This window comes from Pelobates fuscus, chromosome 4, assembly GCF_036172605.1.
Source record: "Pelobates fuscus isolate aPelFus1 chromosome 4, aPelFus1.pri, whole genome shotgun sequence".
Classification (NCBI taxonomy): Eukaryota; Metazoa; Chordata; class Amphibia; order Anura; family Pelobatidae; genus Pelobates; species Pelobates fuscus.
The window spans coordinates 176,409,509-176,430,080 of record NC_086320.1 but is presented as its reverse complement, the minus strand read 5'-3'; the positions used below and the strand labels follow the sequence as shown (position 1 = coordinate 176,430,080).

General features: G+C 41.5%; 1 protein-coding gene across 1 annotated transcript in view; it reads right to left on the bottom strand.

Moving 5' to 3' along the window:
• VPS4B (vacuolar protein sorting 4 homolog B) overlaps nt 1–15,672 on the bottom strand; it is a 33,074-nt gene extending 17,402 nt beyond the window's left edge. Inside the window, exons 1-4 of the mRNA XM_063451807.1 lie at nt 15,434–15,672; nt 4,019–4,130; nt 2,366–2,519; nt 354–418 (exon numbers count right to left, since the gene is read on the bottom strand). Of these exons, the coding sequence (XP_063307877.1) occupies nt 354–418; nt 2,366–2,519; nt 4,019–4,130; nt 15,434–15,460 (358 nt within the window). The 5' untranslated portion in view covers nt 15,461–15,672. The remainder of the gene's footprint in view (nt 1–353; nt 419–2,365; nt 2,520–4,018; nt 4,131–15,433) is intronic.
• Nucleotides 15,673–20,572: the final 4,900 nt, after the last annotated feature.

Below are 20,572 nucleotides of genomic sequence, written 5' to 3'. Positions count from 1 at the left end.
CTCCCTGGCATATGAAAATCTCTGTAAACAACTTGCCTCTACATAAATACATGTATTTAATCCTCTGTAAAGTGGTTGTAAAATTTAACTTAAACTCTTCTCTCATAGGAAGGACTAAGGACATCTGTGTATTTTCTGGTTTGTTTTTTTAAATACCCCTTTTTTAAGTAATTGCAAGCTGTAAAAAGTTATGACAGAACACTTGATTATGTATTCTATAATTAGGAACTTCTTTGTCTATCAGTATGGATCTGGCAATTTTAGGGATACTGTATCAAAACTTGCTTGTCACCTACTTTAAAAAGTATATAAAGAATAAAAACACACACACACACACACACAGTTTTATTTACCTTGAAGTTGAGTCTTCAGCTTTTTCTTTTCTGGATCTTCTGAATCTCCATCATCACTATCATTTCTAAATACAAAAAGATGATATTGCTAAACATATACACTTTCAGTGACAAAAATGCATCAGCTGAATAGTTGAGGTGTTGAATGGGCATTTGGAGATGGCCAACCTTTTAACCCCTTAAGGACACATGACATGTGTGACATGTCATGATTCCCTTTTATTCCAGAAGTTTGGTCCTTAAGGGGTTAAAGGGACACTATAGTTACCAGAACAACTACAGCTTACAACTGCAACATAGTGTAATCAGTCCCTTTAGGCTTTTTTGCAATAAACACAATTTTTTTCAGAGTAAAGGCAGTGTTTACATTACAGACTAGGGATACCTTCACTGGCAACTTCTCAGATGGCTATTAGAGGTGCTACCTGGAGCACCTTCCTGCCCAGTGTGCAGCACTGACATTCAGTGTCTCCACCCTCTGCGTGAAGACACTGAACTTTCCTCATAAGGAGATGCTGATTGGCCAGGGTGGTGTTTGGCTTGTGCTGACTTTGCCCCTGATCTGCCTCCTTGACTCCTTAGCCAACCCAATGCTTTCCTTTCTCATGACGTCAGCCAAATAAGACAGATATGGGGCAGAGCCGTATTTGCAGACTGGAATAAAAAGGTTAGATTTTACTATATTTAGGAGGGCACAGTGGGGGCCCAGATTGTGTTTTAAGACTACAGGGTCAGGAATACATTTGTGTACCTGGCCCTATAGTGTTCCTTTAATGCATAGCAGATAGTGAATTAAAAATAGTCTGATCAAATTTAAAAATATTTTTAAAAAAACTCACATATGACGATCCTACAAATCCCCAGCAAGAGCTAGTATTTCTGCCTAGTACAAGTACATTTAGTCATCACGATGCTCCCATATCTTTTTATTGCAGTGTGGATCATATAATTTAACCATGTACACTGCTGGTGTTTCAGAGTTGCAGTAACAGCTGTATCCTGATTTGAAAACTTGAACAGGGACTTCTGGAATCTCCTCCAGTCAGCTCATAAGGGGTCTGGTGGATCCACGGGATTCAGACAACACTTTTCCTTTATTTATAAATCGCCCCTAGTTAAGTGCAGATCAGTCCAAACGCCCCTGCCCCTCTGGGAGGGGTGGTACAGTCAAAAAAATTAAATAAATAAATAATAAAAAAAGAAGGTCCCACGGACTGACAGCTAGTTATACATAGTAAGCAAGAAGGCTTATTCTGAATAAGAGTTGGATATTAAACAGCTTTGATATAATATAGGATGACAAGCAATTAATATGCCCCTGGAACCAGTTCTCGATCCTGCCCAAGTAAAAGCTACAAGTAGATACAAGAATCTAGGTGAAGATTCAACTGCAGGGCAAACCAATTGAGAACCATCCCTTTCCACGATTGTTAATATCATATTTACTTGTCCCCTGTTATAAATATGTATTTTTGAGGTCTGATTAATAAAGTTAAAGAAGAAATCCTCACAAGTACATTTAACTCTACCCTGGCAATTACTGTTATAAACTCTACCCCTTGCACCAGTTAGTTGGTAGGAAAAGGAGGAAAAAAATAGAAACAATGTTTGTTTATCCTCCTCCAATGTGTGCCCTCTTTGCGGAGGACTGAAATTAATTATGATGTAAATTACTAAAGCTTTAGTGAAACGAAATGCAGATTTAAATAAAAAAAAAAGAAGAATTACGTGAAGTAAAAAATAGCTTTAAGACAAGTTATAGGCGATTTTCCATGATTTATTCAGTGGTAGTGTTTCCAGAGAAGTGATGCTTTCCCTTTTAAGTAAAATAAAGTAAATACCAAACAATAAAAAAGGATCAATGAACAAAAAAGCAAGAAATTGACATGAATCATAGGATTATGGATAATACGGAATACAAGTAATGGGAGATTATTCTTAAAATATGCATTACTCCCAGTATAAAACACCACATAAACAATCGTATTGATTTCATTCTCTAAACTACATACCCTTTATCCTCAGAACGTGGTCCACCTTCCTTTACTGGTTTAGGAGGGGCATTTTCCTTTTTCTTTAGGTAAGCCTTCAACTGTTCTGCTCTGTCTAAGTATTCTATGCATTTGCTTCTGATGCTCTGTTTTGCCTTTTCACCTTGTGCATCATCTACAAATGCAATAATAACAAAATTAGAGAGTTACATTTCAAGTGAGATATTGCTGTGAAATAATGAGCCTGCTGAAAAGGTTGGTGTGTAACTTCAGGGTCACATTGGTCATGTTGGAATCCCAACACTGCCTTTTATCATTCTTAGATGTAGTATCCTGTGGCATTTTGTTATGTGCTTTGATGCCTCAGAAAACAAATGTGATATATAAGCACAGGATTTTTATCGTTGGCTGAGGGTATCAGTTAAGTGCTCTCAGCCAATGAGCTAAACACTACATGGCCAAGTTTAGCTCAGTGGCAGAGCTTCCGGCTAGAGATGAGGTGGTGACGGCAGACACCAACAGATCCCAAGTAAGTTGTCAAACCACTCTTAAATGGTTTGTCTACTTCTTCTTGGATGGCAACACTACTGGCTCCATAGCCATTATATAAGGCTGGAGTATTTGAATGAACAACAGGGATACAAATGTGTATTTCTGACCCTATAGTGTCCAACTATGTAGCCCTCTGGATCCCTGCTTGACTCCCTTAAATCTAGTAATAACTCACCCTATTTCCAGTTCCACACGGGCCCGCCAGCGCTGGCTCAGCCCCACATAATCAGAATTGATGATCTCAGTCAATCACAATGCTTTTCCATATGATCTCAGTCAAGGAGGCGGGGCAGGGTCAAATGCCCCACATTGAATCAACGTATCTGTATGCAGAAAGATCAGGGTCTCCATGCAGAGAGTGGAGATGCTGAACAACAGTGCGGCACACTCAGCAGCACTGACCAATGAATCACCTCTAGGGGCCCTTGACAAATGTAAACACTGCCTCTGCTCTGAAAATGTAAGCAGAGAGACTATACTCACCAGAACGACTACAATAAGTAATAGTTGATCTGGTGACTATAGTGTCCCTTTAAGGTGCTTGGAGTGTTGCTTTAAAAAGTTAAATTCTCAAAATGTGATATTGAACATTAAATATTTAAAGGAGAACTTCATGGGAAAAAAAAAGTTCTCTCTCTTGGTGCCCTACACATTGTGTAATTTAAAATAAAAAAACTTTTTTTTATTTCTAAAGACACATTTAACCCCTTAAGGACACATGACGTGTGAGACATGTCATGATTCCCTTTTATTCCAGAAGTTTGGTCCTTAAGGGGTTAAAGTTTGTAATCAGTCCAGTGCTAAGATCAACTTGCCCATGCCATCAACCTATGTTTTGTAGCTTGATGATCATTGTCCCATGAAATTCTACCAATGGAAGCTTTAAGGACATATGGTGCATGCAAGACTACAGTGCTTGCAATTAAACAAATGCTCACATAGAAAAAAATAAAATAAATTTGGTTTCTTCTTATCACCTTGACTATAGGTGTCAAAATCTGTATACACGTGTAGCTCTTTATTCCTGACAAATGTCTAATTTGCATTAAACAAATAAATAAAAACAACCCCCCTCTCCCCCCCCCCCCCAAAAACAAAACACAAAATGTTTGTATAACCTACATTTTACCACATGGAGAAAATATTGTACAGCATGCTGGTATAAACGTAGAGCTTCTTCATAATTTCCTGCTTTGTCTTCCTGAGATGCCTTGCTAGCCAAGTCAATTGCTTTCTGTAACAAAATACAAGTTTTAGTCAAACAAATAAAAAGTTTATTCGTATATGTAGCATATCGTTAGCCGTAACTTATAGTACATGGATTTGATGCTGCACAAACTCAAAATTACACTAAGCTAGGGGAAAGAGGTGCCAATTGACTGGGATTCTTACACAGGGCTACTGCAACATGATATTAACCCCTTAAGGACCGGCCTGTTTTTGCGATGTTTGTACGTTAAGGACCAGAGCAGTTTTAACACTTTTGTGGTGTTTGTGTTTAGCTGTAATTTTCCGCTCTCTCATTTACGGTTCCCATACAAGTTATATATTGTTTTTTTCACGACAAGAAGGGCTTTCTTTACATACCAGTATTTATATTATGTCATATATTGTATTTAAAAAAAATAATAAAATATGGTGAAAAATAAAAAAAAAAACATGTTTTTGGACTTTTACTTGAAAAATCTTTTGCTTATCTACAAAAGCTAATGAAAAAAACTGCTAAATAGATTCAAAATTTTGTCCCGAGTTTAAAAACACCCAGTGTTTACATGCTTTATTGCTTTTTTTTGCAAGTTATAGGCCTATAAATACAAGTAGGAAATTGCTGTTTCAATATATATATATTTTAAATGTATCAATAGTGACATTGTTACACCGTTATCTGTCATAAATCCCCGAAACACACCTAACATGTACATATTTTTTAAAGTAGACAACCCAGGGTATTCAAAATGGGGTATGTCCAGTCTTTGTTAGTAGCCACCTAGTCACAAACACTGGCCAAAGTTAGCATTTATATTTGTTTGTGTGTTAAAAATGCAAAAAACGCTAACTTTGGCCGGTGTTTGTGACTAAGTGGCTACTAAAAAAGGCTGAACATACCCCATTTGCAATACCTTGGGTTGTCTTCTTTTGCAAATGGTATGCCATCATGGGGCTAATTCTCATTCCTTGGCTACCATACGCTCTCAAAGGCAACCTAACCAATCTGACAAATTTCAATAAAAAAAAAAAAAAAAAGTAAAATCAAGCCTTATATTTGACCCTGTAACTTTCACAAACACTATAAAACCTCTACATGTGGGGTACTGTTATACTCAGGAGACTTCGCTGAACACAAATATTAGTGTATCAGAACAGTAAAATATATCACAGCAATAATATCCTCAGTGAAAGAGCTGTTTGTGTGTGAAAAATGCAAAAAACTTCACTTTCACTGACAATATCATCGCTGTGATATGTTTTACTGTTTTGAAACACTAATATTTGTGTTCAGCGAAGTCTCCCGAGTAAAACAGTACCCCCATGTACAGGATTTAGGGTGTCATAGAAAGTTACAGGGTTAAACACAGTGCTAGCAAATTAAATTATCTGGACTTTTGGCCTGGGTTGGCAGGCAGGTCCCTCAAATTGCAATCATTAAAATTACTTAATTAGGTAAAAATATTACATAAATATGCACGTAGAATTTTAATATATATACATATTTATATATTTGACGTCTACGTGTATATTTATGAAATTATTTATGTAATTATGTATGTGGACATATGTATATTTCGTATTATTTTTATTTATTTATACATAGATATATATATATATATATCATTACATTCTAAGTGTATTTTGATATAAATATATATATATATATATATCAATATCAAAATACTGTTAGAATAAAATTGAATATATATATATATATATATATAATTTTTTTTTCATTATTAAAAATTATTTTTATTTTTTGTTATTTATTTTTATTAACATTATTTGTATTTTATAATAATATATATATACCATTGTAACGGATCGCCTGGCACCCCGACTGAGTACCTCCGTTAATGGATGCTCCTAGTGCTTCCTGAGGACTCCAAGCACTCTGGCAGACACCATAATCACCGAATCCAAGAAACCTTTAAATTCTCCCAAGCGTATGAATGCTGTAGACCATTGAATAGGAACCATACGAATAGGCTTGTACCCCTAGCAGTCAACTGGAACAGCATACAATAAATCCTTCCCCCAATAATGAGACGACACATCACTTTGAGGTTAAAACAGGAACTCTGGACTGGCTCATCCAGCCTGGCTTTTATTTCCAACTCACACATACAGGCCACACCCAGGGGGAGGCATAAAAGAACCAATGACATAGATGTTACCTCCCACACATCCCCTCCCCTTAGTGTGACACATAATCCCATTATGCATACAGTGTAAAATATACTTTTACACAACTTTCATAACTTTAAAACCATACATCACATTCACATAAAAATACATATCCACAATCAATCCATTCAGGGGAACAACATATTAAAAAATGGCATGAATCCGACCAGGGGTTCAAAAGTTACTAAAAGTATCTTTTGTTCCTTTCTGGCTGGCAGAAAAACATCCCCACAATGCACCCTGGTTTCCTCCCTTCTGCCCTGGAGTTAATTGGAGAAGTAATCCAATTACCCAGGACTAAAGGCAGACTCCATTAACCACATGGTTGCAAAACAACATAAAACACTTTAAAATACATAAAGTCACATTTACACATAACACACAGACATTTCACCTATCCCCAGATAGCTGGGATCTGCACGCACAAAACTACCAAATAGCGCGCAGATCCTACTCACACAGTACAATTGCCATGGAGCTAAAGTCTTTCCCATAGTCTTTCATTATATGAATAGGCTCCATGGTATGGCTATCTGGGGTATCACATTCCCATAAAGTCTGGTCCATAGTCCAAAGGCAAGAGGCGGGCAATCAGCCCCCTCCAAGGACACGTGGCGAGGTCGGTTTCGCCACACTTCTCCCCTTTACCCCCCAGACTAACAGGGTACTTGACCTCCTGCCGGTCAGTGCCCTTGTTAGTCCAGCAGCCCACCCACAAGACAGAAACAGCAGAGCAGCCCACCCACAATAAACAGTTACTACACCTGGGTGAGGGAGAATCTTGTCCAGGTTCAGGTGCCTCACCACGGCTGTGTGGGGGACTGGTAGGCTGCCTTGGTAGGTTGCTGAGGGGGCAGAGACCAGCGGTACTCTGTCCTGTTGCCAGCACTACCACGGGAGTAGTCTGGTTGGAGCCTGGTTGCTGGAGACCGACTGTCTCCCCTTTAAATACACCGCTCTGCTGCTGGAGACCGACTGTCTCCCCTTGAGTTACACCGCTCTGCTGCTGGAGACCGACTGTCTCCCCTTGAGTTACACAGCTCTGCTGCTGGAGACCGACTGTCTCCCCTTTAGTTACACAGCTCTGCTGCTGGAGACCGACTGTCTCCCCTTGAGTTACACAACTCTGCTGCTGGAGACCGACTGTCTCCCCTTGAGTTACACAACTCTGCTGCTGGAGACCGACTGTCTCCCCTTTAGTTACACAGCTCTGCTGCTGGAGACAGACTGTCTCCCCTTTGGCTAAACAGCCCTGTTGTGGGGGGGCGGGACCGACCGTCCCTACCCCCTGTGCTGGAAGTGCAGAGACCACGGTCCCATCTGCACAGGTGTGGGGCTTACAGTCTCCCCCTGGTACATTAAGCTGCCGCTGGGGAGAGGTGGTAACCAGCTCCTCTCCCATTAGAACACTCTGCCGCTGGGGAATGGAGACTGGGCTCTCTATTCCCTGCTGGATACTCTGCCGCTGGGGAATGGAGACCGGGCTCCCAATTCCCAACAAATCACACTGCCGCTGGGGAGGGAGGACGGCTCCTTCAGCTCCCTGTAACTTGGGCGCAGAGACCACGGTCCCATCTGCGCTGGTGTGGGGCTTACGGTCTCCCCTTGGTGGGTTAGGCTGCCGCTGGAGAGAGGGTGTAACAAGCTCCTCTCTCTGAACTGTAACCTGCCGCTGGGGATCTGGGCCGACTGCCCAGCATCCCTGTAGGGCCGGTAGAGAGACCGCAGTCCCATCTCCACCTGCCATCTGTGGGTCTTCCCAGGACCAATCCGTGAGGCCCCTCAAAATTTGTGAGTAAGGGCCACCTGCTTCCCCACCTGACAACTCTGGCTGCTTCTGGGGATCTGGGCCGGCTGCCCAGCATCCCAGTGGGCCCGGTGGAGAGACCTTGGTCCCAGCTCTACCTGCCTGTTGTGGTTCCTCACAGGACAAGTCTATGAGGACCCCCACTTCGGGTTCCTCCCGCCGCCTCAGGGAAAGACGGCTAACCTCCTTGGATGCAGCCTCTACTCGGCTGCTGTAACGCTCCTGCTGCTGAGCATACTTCCTCTCTTTCGCCAGCCGGAACTCTCGGTCCAGCCTTGTGTTTCGCTCGGCCATGACCTGGTTCCAGATCACCCGGCGTGTCTCCATGGGTATATCATCCCCATACTCGGCCACTCGCTGCCTCACCTCGGCCAGCCAATCATCTCCAGAGCCAGAACCTTCCATACTTGTCTGCTCCCAGGGGCGCTGCACGACTGCTAGCGTTGCCCTCAATTTGTAATCCAAACGAACTGTGTCTCCGAGCTGCTTTACCTCGCACTAGGACGCCATCCCACCGCTTGCCACCAATGTAACGGATCGCCTGGCACCCCGACTGAGTACCTCCGTTAATGGATGCTCCTAGTGCTTCCTGAGGACTCCAAGCACTCTGGCAGACACCATAATCACCGAATCCAAGAAACCTTTAAATTCTCCCAAGCGTATGAATGCTGTAGACCATTGAATAGGAACCATACGAATAGGCTTGTACCCCTAGCAGTCAACTGGAACAGCATACAATAAATCCTTCCCCCAATAATGAGACGACACATCACTTTGAGGTTAAAACAGGAACTCTGGACTGGCTCATCCAGCCTGGCTTTTATTTCCAACTCACACATACAGGCCACACCCAGGGGGAGGCATAAAAGAACCAATGACATAGATGTTACCTCCCACACATCCCCTCCCCTTAGTGTGACACATAATCCCATTATGCATACAGTGTAAAATATACTTTTACACAACTTTCATAACTTTAAAACCATACATCACATTCACATAAAAATACATATCCACAATCAATCCATTCAGGGGAACAACATATTAAAAAATGGCATGAATCCGACCAGGGGTTCAAAAGTTACTAAAAGTATCTTTTGTTCCTTTCTGGCTGGCAGAAAAACATCCCCACAATGCACCCTGGTTTCCTCCTTTCTGCCCTGGAGTTAATTGGAGAAGTAATCCAATTACCCAGGACTAAAGGCAGACTCCATTAACCACATGGTTGCAAAACAACATAAAACACTTTAAAATACATAAAGTCACATTTACACATAACACACAGACATTTCACCTATCCCCAGATAGCTGGGATCTGCACGCACAAAACTACCAAATAGCGCGCAGATCCTACTCACACAGTACAATTGCCATGGAGCTAAAGTCTTTCCCATAGTCTTTCATTATATGAATAGGCTCCATGGTATGGCTATCTGGGGTATCACATTCCCATAAAGTCTGGTCCATAGTCCAAAGGCAAGAGGCGGGCAATCAGCCCCCTCCAAGGACACGTGGCGAGGTCGGTTTCGCCACAACCATATATATATATATATATATATATATATAGTTATTATATATATTGTATATATTCATGTGTAATTTAAATATAAGTGTATTTTTATATTAATATACGTATATATAAATATAAAAATACACTTAGTGTGACATTATATATATGATATATATATATATATTATATATAGGTATATATAGATATAATACATGTATATATAGCATATATATATACACATATTATTATTTTTTTTTTACACTTTATTTTATGATTTTACAGATGCAGGGAGACTGCCTGTCAGCACAGACAGTCCCCCTGCAGGCAGATACACAGACCCCTATTGCGGTCATGTGATCGAGTGATCACATGGCCGTGGGGTCCTGATCTGCCGAGGGGGGACTGCCCGGGCAGACAGGCAGTCCCCCTGGACCGGGAGGAGAGCTGATCGCCGCCGTGGGACCGACGGCGATCAGGTAAGTTGCCCAAAACCGTTATGACGGTTCAGGACCGTCAGCGGTCCAAACACACGTTTTACCGCTGACGGTCCTGAACCGTCAGCGGTCCTTAAGGGGTTATAGGACCACTATAGTGCCAGGAAAACACTTGTTTTCTTGCCACTATAGTGCCCTGAGGGTGCCCCCACCCACAGGGTTCCCCTCCCGTCGGGCTGGATGGAGAGGAAGGGGTTAAACTTACCTCTTTCTCCAGCGCCGGACAGGGAGCTCTTCTCCTCCTCTCCGGCTGAATGCGCATGCGCAGCAAGAGTCGCGCGCACATTCAGCCAGTCTCATAGGAAAGCATTTACAATGCTTTCCTAGCGATGCTGGCGTCTTCGCACTGTGATTTTCACAGTGAGAAGCACGCAAGCGCCTCTAGCAGCTGTCAATGAGACAGCCACTAGAGGCTGGATTAACCCATAGGTAAACATAGCAGTTTGTAAATAGAAAAAAGGGTTAACCCTAGCTGGACCAGGCACCAGACCACTTCATTAAGCTGAAGTGGTCTGGGTGCCTATAGTGGTCCTTTAAGGAGAATGTTATACTTTATTTACACTGATTATACACACATATACACTTTTGTATTGAGAAACAAAGACACATGAATAGAAATATTAAAATAAATTATACAGAGCTATTATTCAGATATGCCTAAAAGATAAATTAACCCTTTAAAGGAACACTCCAGGCATCCAGACCACTTCTGCCCATTGGAGTGGTCTGGGTGCCAACTCCCACTACTCTTAACCCTGCAAGTGTAATTATTGCAGTTTTTTTATAAACTGCAATAATTACCTTGCAGGGTTAACTCCACCTCTAGTGGCTTTGATATAAGAGAGGATGACAAGCAATTAATATGCCCCTGGAACCAGTTATTGAATACCTGTGCTAGAGCGTCGCTGGACGTCCTCACGCTGTGTGAGGAACTCCAGCGTCGCTCAATTCCCCATAGGAAAGCATTGAAAAGCTTTTTCAATGCTTTCCTATGGGGAACTCTAATGCGCATGCGCGGCATTGCCGTGCATGCGCATTAGGTCTCCCCGGCCGGTGGGCGGGATCAGTCTCGCCCACCGGCCGACGTAATGCAGAGGAGGAGCAGCGGCGGAGGGAGAAGCAGCGACGTGGGACAAGTCGCTGCCTCTGGTAAGTCACTGAAGGGGTTTTCACCCCTTCAGCAACTGGGGATTGGGGGGTGAAAGGAGAGGGAACCTGCAGTGCCAGGAAAACGGATTGTTTTCCTGGCACTGGAGTTTCCCTTTAAATTTTGTCACAAGAAATAAAGAACACAAAAACCAAAAGGGACACTCTGGTCACCACAACAACTTAATCTAAATGACGTTGTTATGACGACAGCAGGCGCCATGGTGCACTCTTAAAGGAACACTATAGTCACCTAAATTACTTTAGCTAAATAAAGCAGTTTTAGTGTATAGATCATTCCCCTGCAATTTCACTGCTGAATTCACTGTCATTTAGGAGTTAAATCTGTTTAGATCTGTTTCTGTTTATGCAGCCCTAGCCACACCTCCCCTGGCTATGATTGACAGAGCCTGCATGAAAAAAAATCTGGTTTCACTTTGAAACAGATGTAATTTACCTTAAATAATTGTATCTCAATTTCTAAATTGAACTTTAATCACATATAGGAGGCTCTTGCAGGGTCTAGCAAGCTATTAACCTAGCAGGGGATAAGAAAATCTTAATTAAACAGAACTTGCAATAAAGAAAGCCTAAATAGGGCTCTCTTTACAGGAAGTGTTTATGGAAGGCTGTGCAAGTCACATGCAGGGAGGTGTGACTAGGGTTTATAAACAAAGGGATTTAACTCCTAAATGGCAGAGGATTGAGCAGTGAGGCTGCAGGGGCATTTTCTATACACCAAAACTGCTTCATTCAGCTAAAGTTGTTCAGGTGACTATAGTGTTCCTTTAACTTAATGCATGTTTGATTGCATTCAGTCCAATTGTCTTGCATAAATAAACCTATAAAGCTAATGTAAAAGGCATGTTTGTATTTATGGTTGGCGTATCAGTGTTAAGGGGGTTTTGGAGTAGAATTAGGGTAATTGAGAATTAGAGGGTTTAAAGAGTTAGGTGCATTTACCCTGCTACTTATCAGGGTTATTGAAACAAGCAAAAAAAAAAGTCAAATTGACGGTATGTGAATAGTCTAATCAGCCATGTTACATGGAAATTTGGCTGATTTCAACAGACAATTGAACTGCTGACAAACAAAAGTGCAAATTTGGTTCAAATATCTAAATTTGCCTTTTGTGAATAGCCGAACGCATTAAAACAGTGGAAAAGTGCCACCTAAACAGCATTCAGTTGCTGTTTAGCAATTGGTGACTAGACACCACTGACAATTTCACTCTGTTGCAAGGCATTAAATGAGCCATATAACTGTGTTAATGAAATCTGGGACAGGAGACTGCTGCCCCTCACTCGAACTTTGTGCTGAAAATTAGTAGCTCTGTTGTGGTTCCAGGGATGGAGAGCTGCTCCCAGGTATACCTCGTGACCGGTCCATCAAAAATATCCTGTTCCTGTTTAGTTGTGATGTCCTTGAGATGAAGATCAACTTGAGAGCTAGATAAAAGCAAGACCTTGCAAATCACTTCACCTCCTGAAAGTCTGTAGATTGACACTCTTAAAAAGATGAGCAGTCCCCAATCAACTTGAGAGTTACGTATCTGGCTGACAAGCCCAGTGTTAAATCACACTAAACACCTTTCAGTGAGATCCTTTAACTTCACAATAACATCACATTCTGCAACTCCTCATCAACTTATTTGCCCTTTTTTCTTCCTACTTTATTTTTGTTTTAATTCTCTATTTATATAGGTATATCTCACTTCACATGTCAGTAAGACAACTTGAAAAACAATGTCAGAAGCACAGCACATTTGACAAATGAATAACAAGTGAAAATTATACATAGGTGTTCAAGTGGAGAGAGGATTTTTGGTATGATTTATAGCTCTAAAGCTAAACTTAAACAGTGGCTAGCAAGTTAGCTTCATAGGGTAACAGCTTACCCACACTATGGAGAATGCAATTCAGGTAACTTAAATGTGTTTGTGAGTGGGTTGAGAGAACACCCTCAAAACTGCATAACTGGCATGTCAAAATAAACAGGTGGTGCAACACATGAGGGTAGGCTACGAGGCAGCCTGTATAGGCTTGTATCTGGAGAGCGTCCTAATCAGAAATATAAACACAATAGTTCAAAATGTAAAAAGAAATATCAGCAACAAAAAAGTACCGTAATTGGAAAACAGATAACACATTAATTAGCAATGGAAATGCAATAGAGGCCTCAGAAAGTCTTCCAAACCTTGTGTGGCAGCCTTGTCAACTGTGTATTTATATCTCTCTTAGCTGAAAGAAGCCCATACAGCTTTCCATGCTCGGGGAGGTTAACCCTGGTATGAAAATATGAGCACCTTGGGGACACTTCCCCGGGACAGAGAACCTACAACAGCAGCTAAGATGACATCCGCCAAACTAGAGTATTCTTCATGAGGTCTGGGAAGACGGAGTGACTAGCCCCAAAATGCCATGAGGAATATGGCTTTTTCATGAGTGGTTTGTAAGTGGATGATAAGATCTTGGTGATATCAGCCAAACCAATGTTTTAGCTATTGTGTATGATGCGACACGCCAATTAACAACTCCTCATAGAGATGCATTAAATCAATGCATCTCTGTGGGGAGTGTCTCTTTGAAGAGCGTGGAGACGCTGAATGTAGGTGCTTGCTTCACACTGTGCAGCACTGGCCCAGGAAGCACCTCTAGTGGAATGAGTGACTGGCACTAGGAGTGGTACTAGGCAGCATTGTAAGAATTGCTTTCAGTCTGAAAAGCCTGTAGGGACATGCTATATACACCAGAACCACTACATTAAGCTGTAGTGGTTATGGTGACTACAGTGTCCCTTTAAAGATTATTTCACACATAACCGAGAACAACAAAAGCATTAAATAATTATGAATCTTTAAATCAAACACTTATGTGCTTAAAGGACCACTATAGTGCCCTGAGGGTGCCCCCACCCTCAGGGTCCCACTCCCGCCGGGCTCTAGGGGTGGAAGGGGTTAAATTAACCTCTTTTTCCAGCGCCGGGCAGGGGAGTCTCCTCCTCCTCTCCTCATCGGCTGAATATGCATGCGCGGCAAGAGCCACGTACGCAGCCAGTCCATAGGAAAGCATTCTCAATGCTTTCCTATGGACGCTGGCGTCTTCTCACTGTGAAAATCACAGTGAGAACCGCAGAAGCGCCTCTAGCGGCTGTCAATGAGATAGCCACTAGAGGCTGGATTAACCCTATTATAAACATAGCAGTTTCAGAGGGGTTAACCCTAGGTGGACCTGGCACCCAGACCACTTCATTACGATGAAGCGGTCTGGGTGCCTATAGTGGTCCATTGATAAAACACGAAGGAGTGACTCTTCAAAAACCAAATATGGTGAATCTGGCAACTCTAATCGGATTCCATCTACTGTCCCCAAATATAAAAGATTGTGGCGCAACACTCCAGTACATTCTAAAAAGAGCCTGGTGTGTCAATGTGATTACAAAATAGGGCTAAACAAGAATGTATACTACTTGCTCAGATTGCATTGGAGTGTGTGAATGGAAAGAGGCAAGGCCAGTTTAGAACGTTTCTTACTTCAAATATGTCAGGCAGAGAATAGGTTGACAGGGTACATCTGGTAGAAGATATCGTTTTAAGGTGTTTTAACTTGAGATGTCAATTTGACATTGTAATTAATAATAGGATGATGGGATTTTTAACTCATCTACCTGGTTTTGAACATGGAAGTCATACTAACAATACACGAACTGCTAATAGATTTTTTTTCTTACTGGCACTCTAGTAACCAATCAAACGAAACAAGCTCAGCGCTGGTATTCACATGCATCAATCAATGTAAGGTGTACTAGTCTGAACATTTGGTTTCCCTACCGGAGGCTAAGATTGGTTCCCCTGTCACACGGTCTCCTATAGTCACAGGTAAAACGGATTTAGGATACAAAATGAACTGGATCCACTTACCTGGACTGCCATCACCCACTCCCTCCCTCCCGGATACTTACCGTCACACTGTGTCAGCCATGGAAGGCTGTGCCCTGCATTACATACACTGTACACACTATATGACAGCAAGTCATTCTGTCTCCGCTGTGGGACACTATGATACGGCGATATGAGAGCAGCGCGGTGTACCAGGCGGCGATATGAGAGCAGCACGGTGTACCAGGCGGCCCTATGAAGGTTATGGGGGCCCCGCAGGGGGTGAGACCACCCAGAGCTCCATTACCTGCAGGTTGGTCCCGTTGGCCGCCATTGCCCCTCGGGTGAAGGTAAGTACCCGGATCTCTGGATCAGCCCGTCTCCCGATGTGCCGGTCGGTGGGTTGCACAAAGTTTAACACGGGAAACTCTGCCTTCCGGGTCTATGAAGAAGAAGAAGACGGTGTTTGGGGAGCCTTCTCACTTCCGCGTTGCGGGGCCTGAGCGAGACTGCGTCACATCCGACCAACCAATCATACGCTAGAGAGACTCCGAGCAAGACGTCACCAGGCCGCACCCCGCTTGACGTCTTGGAACTGTGGATCGAAACGCGCACGCGCAGATCAGAGTACGCGATCACATGAGAAGGAGTGCCGCGGCTCGAGAACAAAAGTCACCTGACCGGTGATGATGGTGGTGGCGGCGGGCGGTGCGCGCTTCCGCTTCCATTGGATCAGGTTTACGTGACGTCACTACACGCTCTCACTCTGCAACGCCTGACATGTTTTAGTGTGCTACACAGACCACGTGACCCGTGTTTCTGTAGAGCGTCTTGAGATGGCGGGACAGGCAGAGCTAGCTCACTAGAGAGAGAAAGATCGAAATAGATAGATAGATGGATAGCTAGCTGAATGGGTGTGAGTCAGGGCATAACCATAAACTAGAAACCCCCAACACCAAGCATACATTACATAGTGTTTGTCTTTTTAATCCCTTCATGGATACGTTTTTCCTCCCTTGTTTCTGTGTGATCGTGAGGCTCGTTTTAGGGACGTTTGCTATAATAATAATTAATAATAAATATCTGCCGTTTTAGTGTTTCACAGCAGTTATGCTAAATAATGCAGATTCCATATTGCAAACAAGAAATTCCATTTCATGAAGATGGGCCTGTTCGGAATGCTACGCTGATTCAAAATGTGTGGGAAAAGTCAGATACTTATTGCTGAAATAACTATCTTCTAGCCTTGATCTAGCTAGATTTTGTTAATTTTCGTAACTACTTTACTGTGTCAGTGGGGTGATTTTTGGTATCTAAGACTATACTTTTTGCGGTAAAAGTATACTTTAGGGTATTTTATTATTTTTCAATTTTACTTAAAGCAAATAGCGTATTTTATTAAGTCATTATTTAATTAAAAATATAATGGTATCATTAAAAGTAAATATCAGAAAAATTGTAAAGAGAACTCTTAACAGTAACTGGGTTCATCCTGTGCTACACAACCATCCCTTCAAGAATTAAACTGGGTAATTCTCAGCAATAAGCAAACGAAAACATTTTGGTTCCCAATAGACGAGCGTAACTTAAATTCATGTAAATACTAAGGAAACAAGGTTTTCAACCTTGGTTGTATGTCATCAGCCGTCATGGCAGATTAAAATTGCCGCAGTACATGGTGTTACCCAGTAGAAGACTCCTAGCTAACCACATCATGGCAGTGTCTGGATTTGGGAGATGGTATACTTACAGAGTTAGCCTCCAAATCTTGGTTGCAATGTGGGCTGGTTGCATAACTTCCCTGGGTGTACAAATGGCATTCTTAAAACTACTGGTCTTCCTGCTATACTTAGTTTAATGAAAAAGTTTATTGTTTATAATGTTTATTTTATTGTTGTATTATAAGCAGAGTACGTTTTTCCCTACGTAGACTTCAGGCTATATTTGTATGGCGCACCATAATAGCAATGCAAAACAAAGAAATGCTACAATTCACGTGACCGAAATGGTGGTAATAAAATATGCTAAAATACACTTTTACTTTAACAAACGGATCAGCAATACTTGATCTGGCTTCATTTAAAAAAAATAAAAAAAATTTTAATCCACTTGGAACAAACTTGTCGTGATTAAGCTCCCACCACACTATGCATTTGTTAACTGCAGAGACCAGATGCCTGAGTAGTATCCATGGTTGATCGGAGACAGGGCCAGACTGGGAATAAAATGCAGCCTTAAAAAAATGTTGCATCAAGTGCAAACAGCCGAGGATAATAGTGATTAGATATAAAAACACAATTCATGTGTCACCACAGCCCATGACACTTAAGTATTTGGATGGAGTAATAGGGAATACATCAGATCAATATAAATATAAAAGAAAGTCACTTTTGCTACTTTTGGTTGTCTGGATTTGTTCCCAAGTTTATTTTGTTCGGTTCCCGAACTGTGACCACCCCAAAGACCCATTAGAATGTGGAATGTTAAGTATCTTGTACGAAAACCACAGCGGTACTGATTAATTGAATGCTCCACTGCCCATTTTGTCTTCCGAACGCAGGCAGCGGGACTTGGTCGTCGAGTGCCTGGAACTCATTTTGGGCAGGCACTCCTGCGAACACCGGTCATCATGGACCTGCTGCCCGTTCCCGTTCCACTACACCTACACAAAGGGCGTTCGGGAGATATGTACTACTGAACACATGGAGCATTCTCTACTGATCTGCTTTTGTTTAACTTGTGTGGTTTTCTTACAAAACCCCACGAATGGAGACCGGCCCTTGCCACAACTTCCTGCAACTATTTTGGGCTTAAACCTTGTGGCAGACTGGTCAAAATTTCCCTGCGATGGTGATCCAAAGCTACCAAACGGATCTAGGTGATTTTTGGATGTTTTGTTTGCGCAGATCCCCGCTATACAGGGATTTGACTTTTGTGGGGTTTCCCTGTTTTTTGGGTGTACTTTTGGGGTGTTCCAAAATTTATATACTTTTCTGTCCCTGGAGATAATTGAGTTTGTACAATTCCTGAATCAATTATCTCTCAGGTACAGAGGAGGAGTTTACTGATTGTATAAATTTGATGCCTGTACTTCCATTTAGCCAGTCTTCTCCCAGCATTCAGCCTTGGCTCATGTGTGGGGGTTTATGCTACACCAGCTATATTTTGCCTGTGGGATTATTTACTTGTTTATATTGAAAAAAGGGTATCCATGGCGGTGATACCTTGGCATACCGCCACAGTCACAATCTAAACATTCAGCCATTTCATGTGCATAAATTATTGGTCACTAAGTGCATAAAAAGCACTGGAATTTCTCTGTTAAACCCTTACAGATATAGTTTAGGCACCATAACTTAATCTAAATTAAGTTGCTATGGTGCCAGAATCCGCTGGCACACTCTTACCTTTTAGATTTAGTTGTTATGGTGCCTGGAGAGTTAATTTAAGGAGGGAGCCAATTGTCCAAGTTCTGAACCAAAACTTAAATTAGAATTCGAGGTATATTTTATTTATTTATTACTGGCATTTATAAAGTTCCATATTCTGTACATATTCTGTACAATTGGGAAAGACAACACAATAAGAACAGACCAATACAAAAGGTATTGCCTTGCCTGTGAGCTTACAATCTAAAGGTTAAACTGGGGAGATGAGACAAGAGGTAGCAGAGGGATTTGTATGTGATGGCAGAGAGTTAATAGTATAACTGCACCAGCTGATAGCCTGTGAAGGGAACAAGGAGGTGATTGGCTGTGGTTCCAAACAGCTGGAAGAGCATTCTGTATAGTTAGAAGGAACCAGGGTAGGCGGGTAGAGCTATGTAAAATTAAAAGGCCTTGTAGCAGGGATGGATGATGACTTGGGGCTATATGTTTGTTCATCCATTATTTAGCTTTTCACATTAAGTGCACCCACACCTTGTATATATAATTTGGATCAGGGCAAAGGGCTCTTCATTTGACATGAAATATCTATATATGTAATATGAATAAAATCTGAAAAAAGTGTAAGAAATTAAAGTTATATATTTTTATATATATATATATATATATATATATTATAATAATGATAAAACTTATGTTCCGTAAGTACAAAGGCTCCTCCGTGTAGGTTTGATGGATTGCATGGAAGTTGCAAGGCCACTTTTGAGTTTGTTTTCATACATGTAAATATGACAAAATTATTTTCTAGGCCTATGTCGGTTTTGAGGCAGTATGGCAAACCAGGAATGAAAATTACCCCCCATGATGGCATACCAATTGCAAAAGTAGACAACTCATGTGGATTCCAAATGGGGATATCCAGTCTTCTTTTTATTTTAAGCAGCCACTTCGTGTTTGTGTTACTTGCCTTTATCTGGTACTGTGCATTTACATTTTTTGTATTTTGTTCCTCTCCTGTAGCTTTCTCTTAGTCTAGTCCTGTTATTTCATACTTTAAGGTTCGGTAATACACCTCTTCCTATCCCTCTTTTTTTTTTACAATTGCTAGGTTGCTGCCTCGTGCCTTTCTGAGGATCCTCGAACCAAATGTCACGCCTAGAGTGCATAATTCGTTATTACACTATGGAATATTATCCTTTAATGTCATTTAGGCAGTGCCTGCCTGGTAGAGATGGAATATTGTCAAGGTTGAAAGTAGTTAATTTGATTATGAAAGGTCAGATGACAGAAGGGGTAATGTAAATTGCATAAAAATGTGAAAAGGGTTTTATCCTATGAATGGATCCTGTGATTACTCAAAGGCTCTGCAAGGTGTGAGATTTAACACTGGAAAAGTCAGAATGTCTGGCTCAGCCATATGGCCTGTACTTCTTAATTGATGTGGCAATCTCTTTGATATGTTAATGGCCATTAGCCTTCTTCCAGTATATCCAAAACAACTACATGTTTGTTCGTCCACCCATATTTCTGCCATATTAGGCCGCAAGCAAGGAGTGCAACATGTATAGAATGGGAAAATAATAAATTTGTAGATGCAATTATTATTTCTGTGGCAGGTACATAAGAGAAGATAGAACCAAATGTTTGCATTTGGATTGATGTTGGTCTGGAACACAAAGGGGTAGCCACTCATTATCTCAATAGATACGCCTTAACTCCACCTTTAGACCAGGCGTGGTAATCCACAGGGTATATATCCAATGATACTGAAATGTCTGTGTACTTGCATAGGGGCCAAAATCTATTATTGAATAAGTCACCATCCTCTTTGCCGGAGACCCCTGGGCAGAAGTTTTACTTTGAAAACCTAAGTGAGTAAGTGTTTAGGACTTCTGTTATTTTATCCCTTTTGTTTTTATCTGTTGTTGGTGTAAATAATTAGTTTTTTCATCTGTTTTGTGTATGCACTGTGACTATTTTTTTGCTCATAATAAATATTCCTTTATTAACTTCTGCCTTTGGTTAAGAATCATGTTACCTGAAGAGACTAATTAGTATTT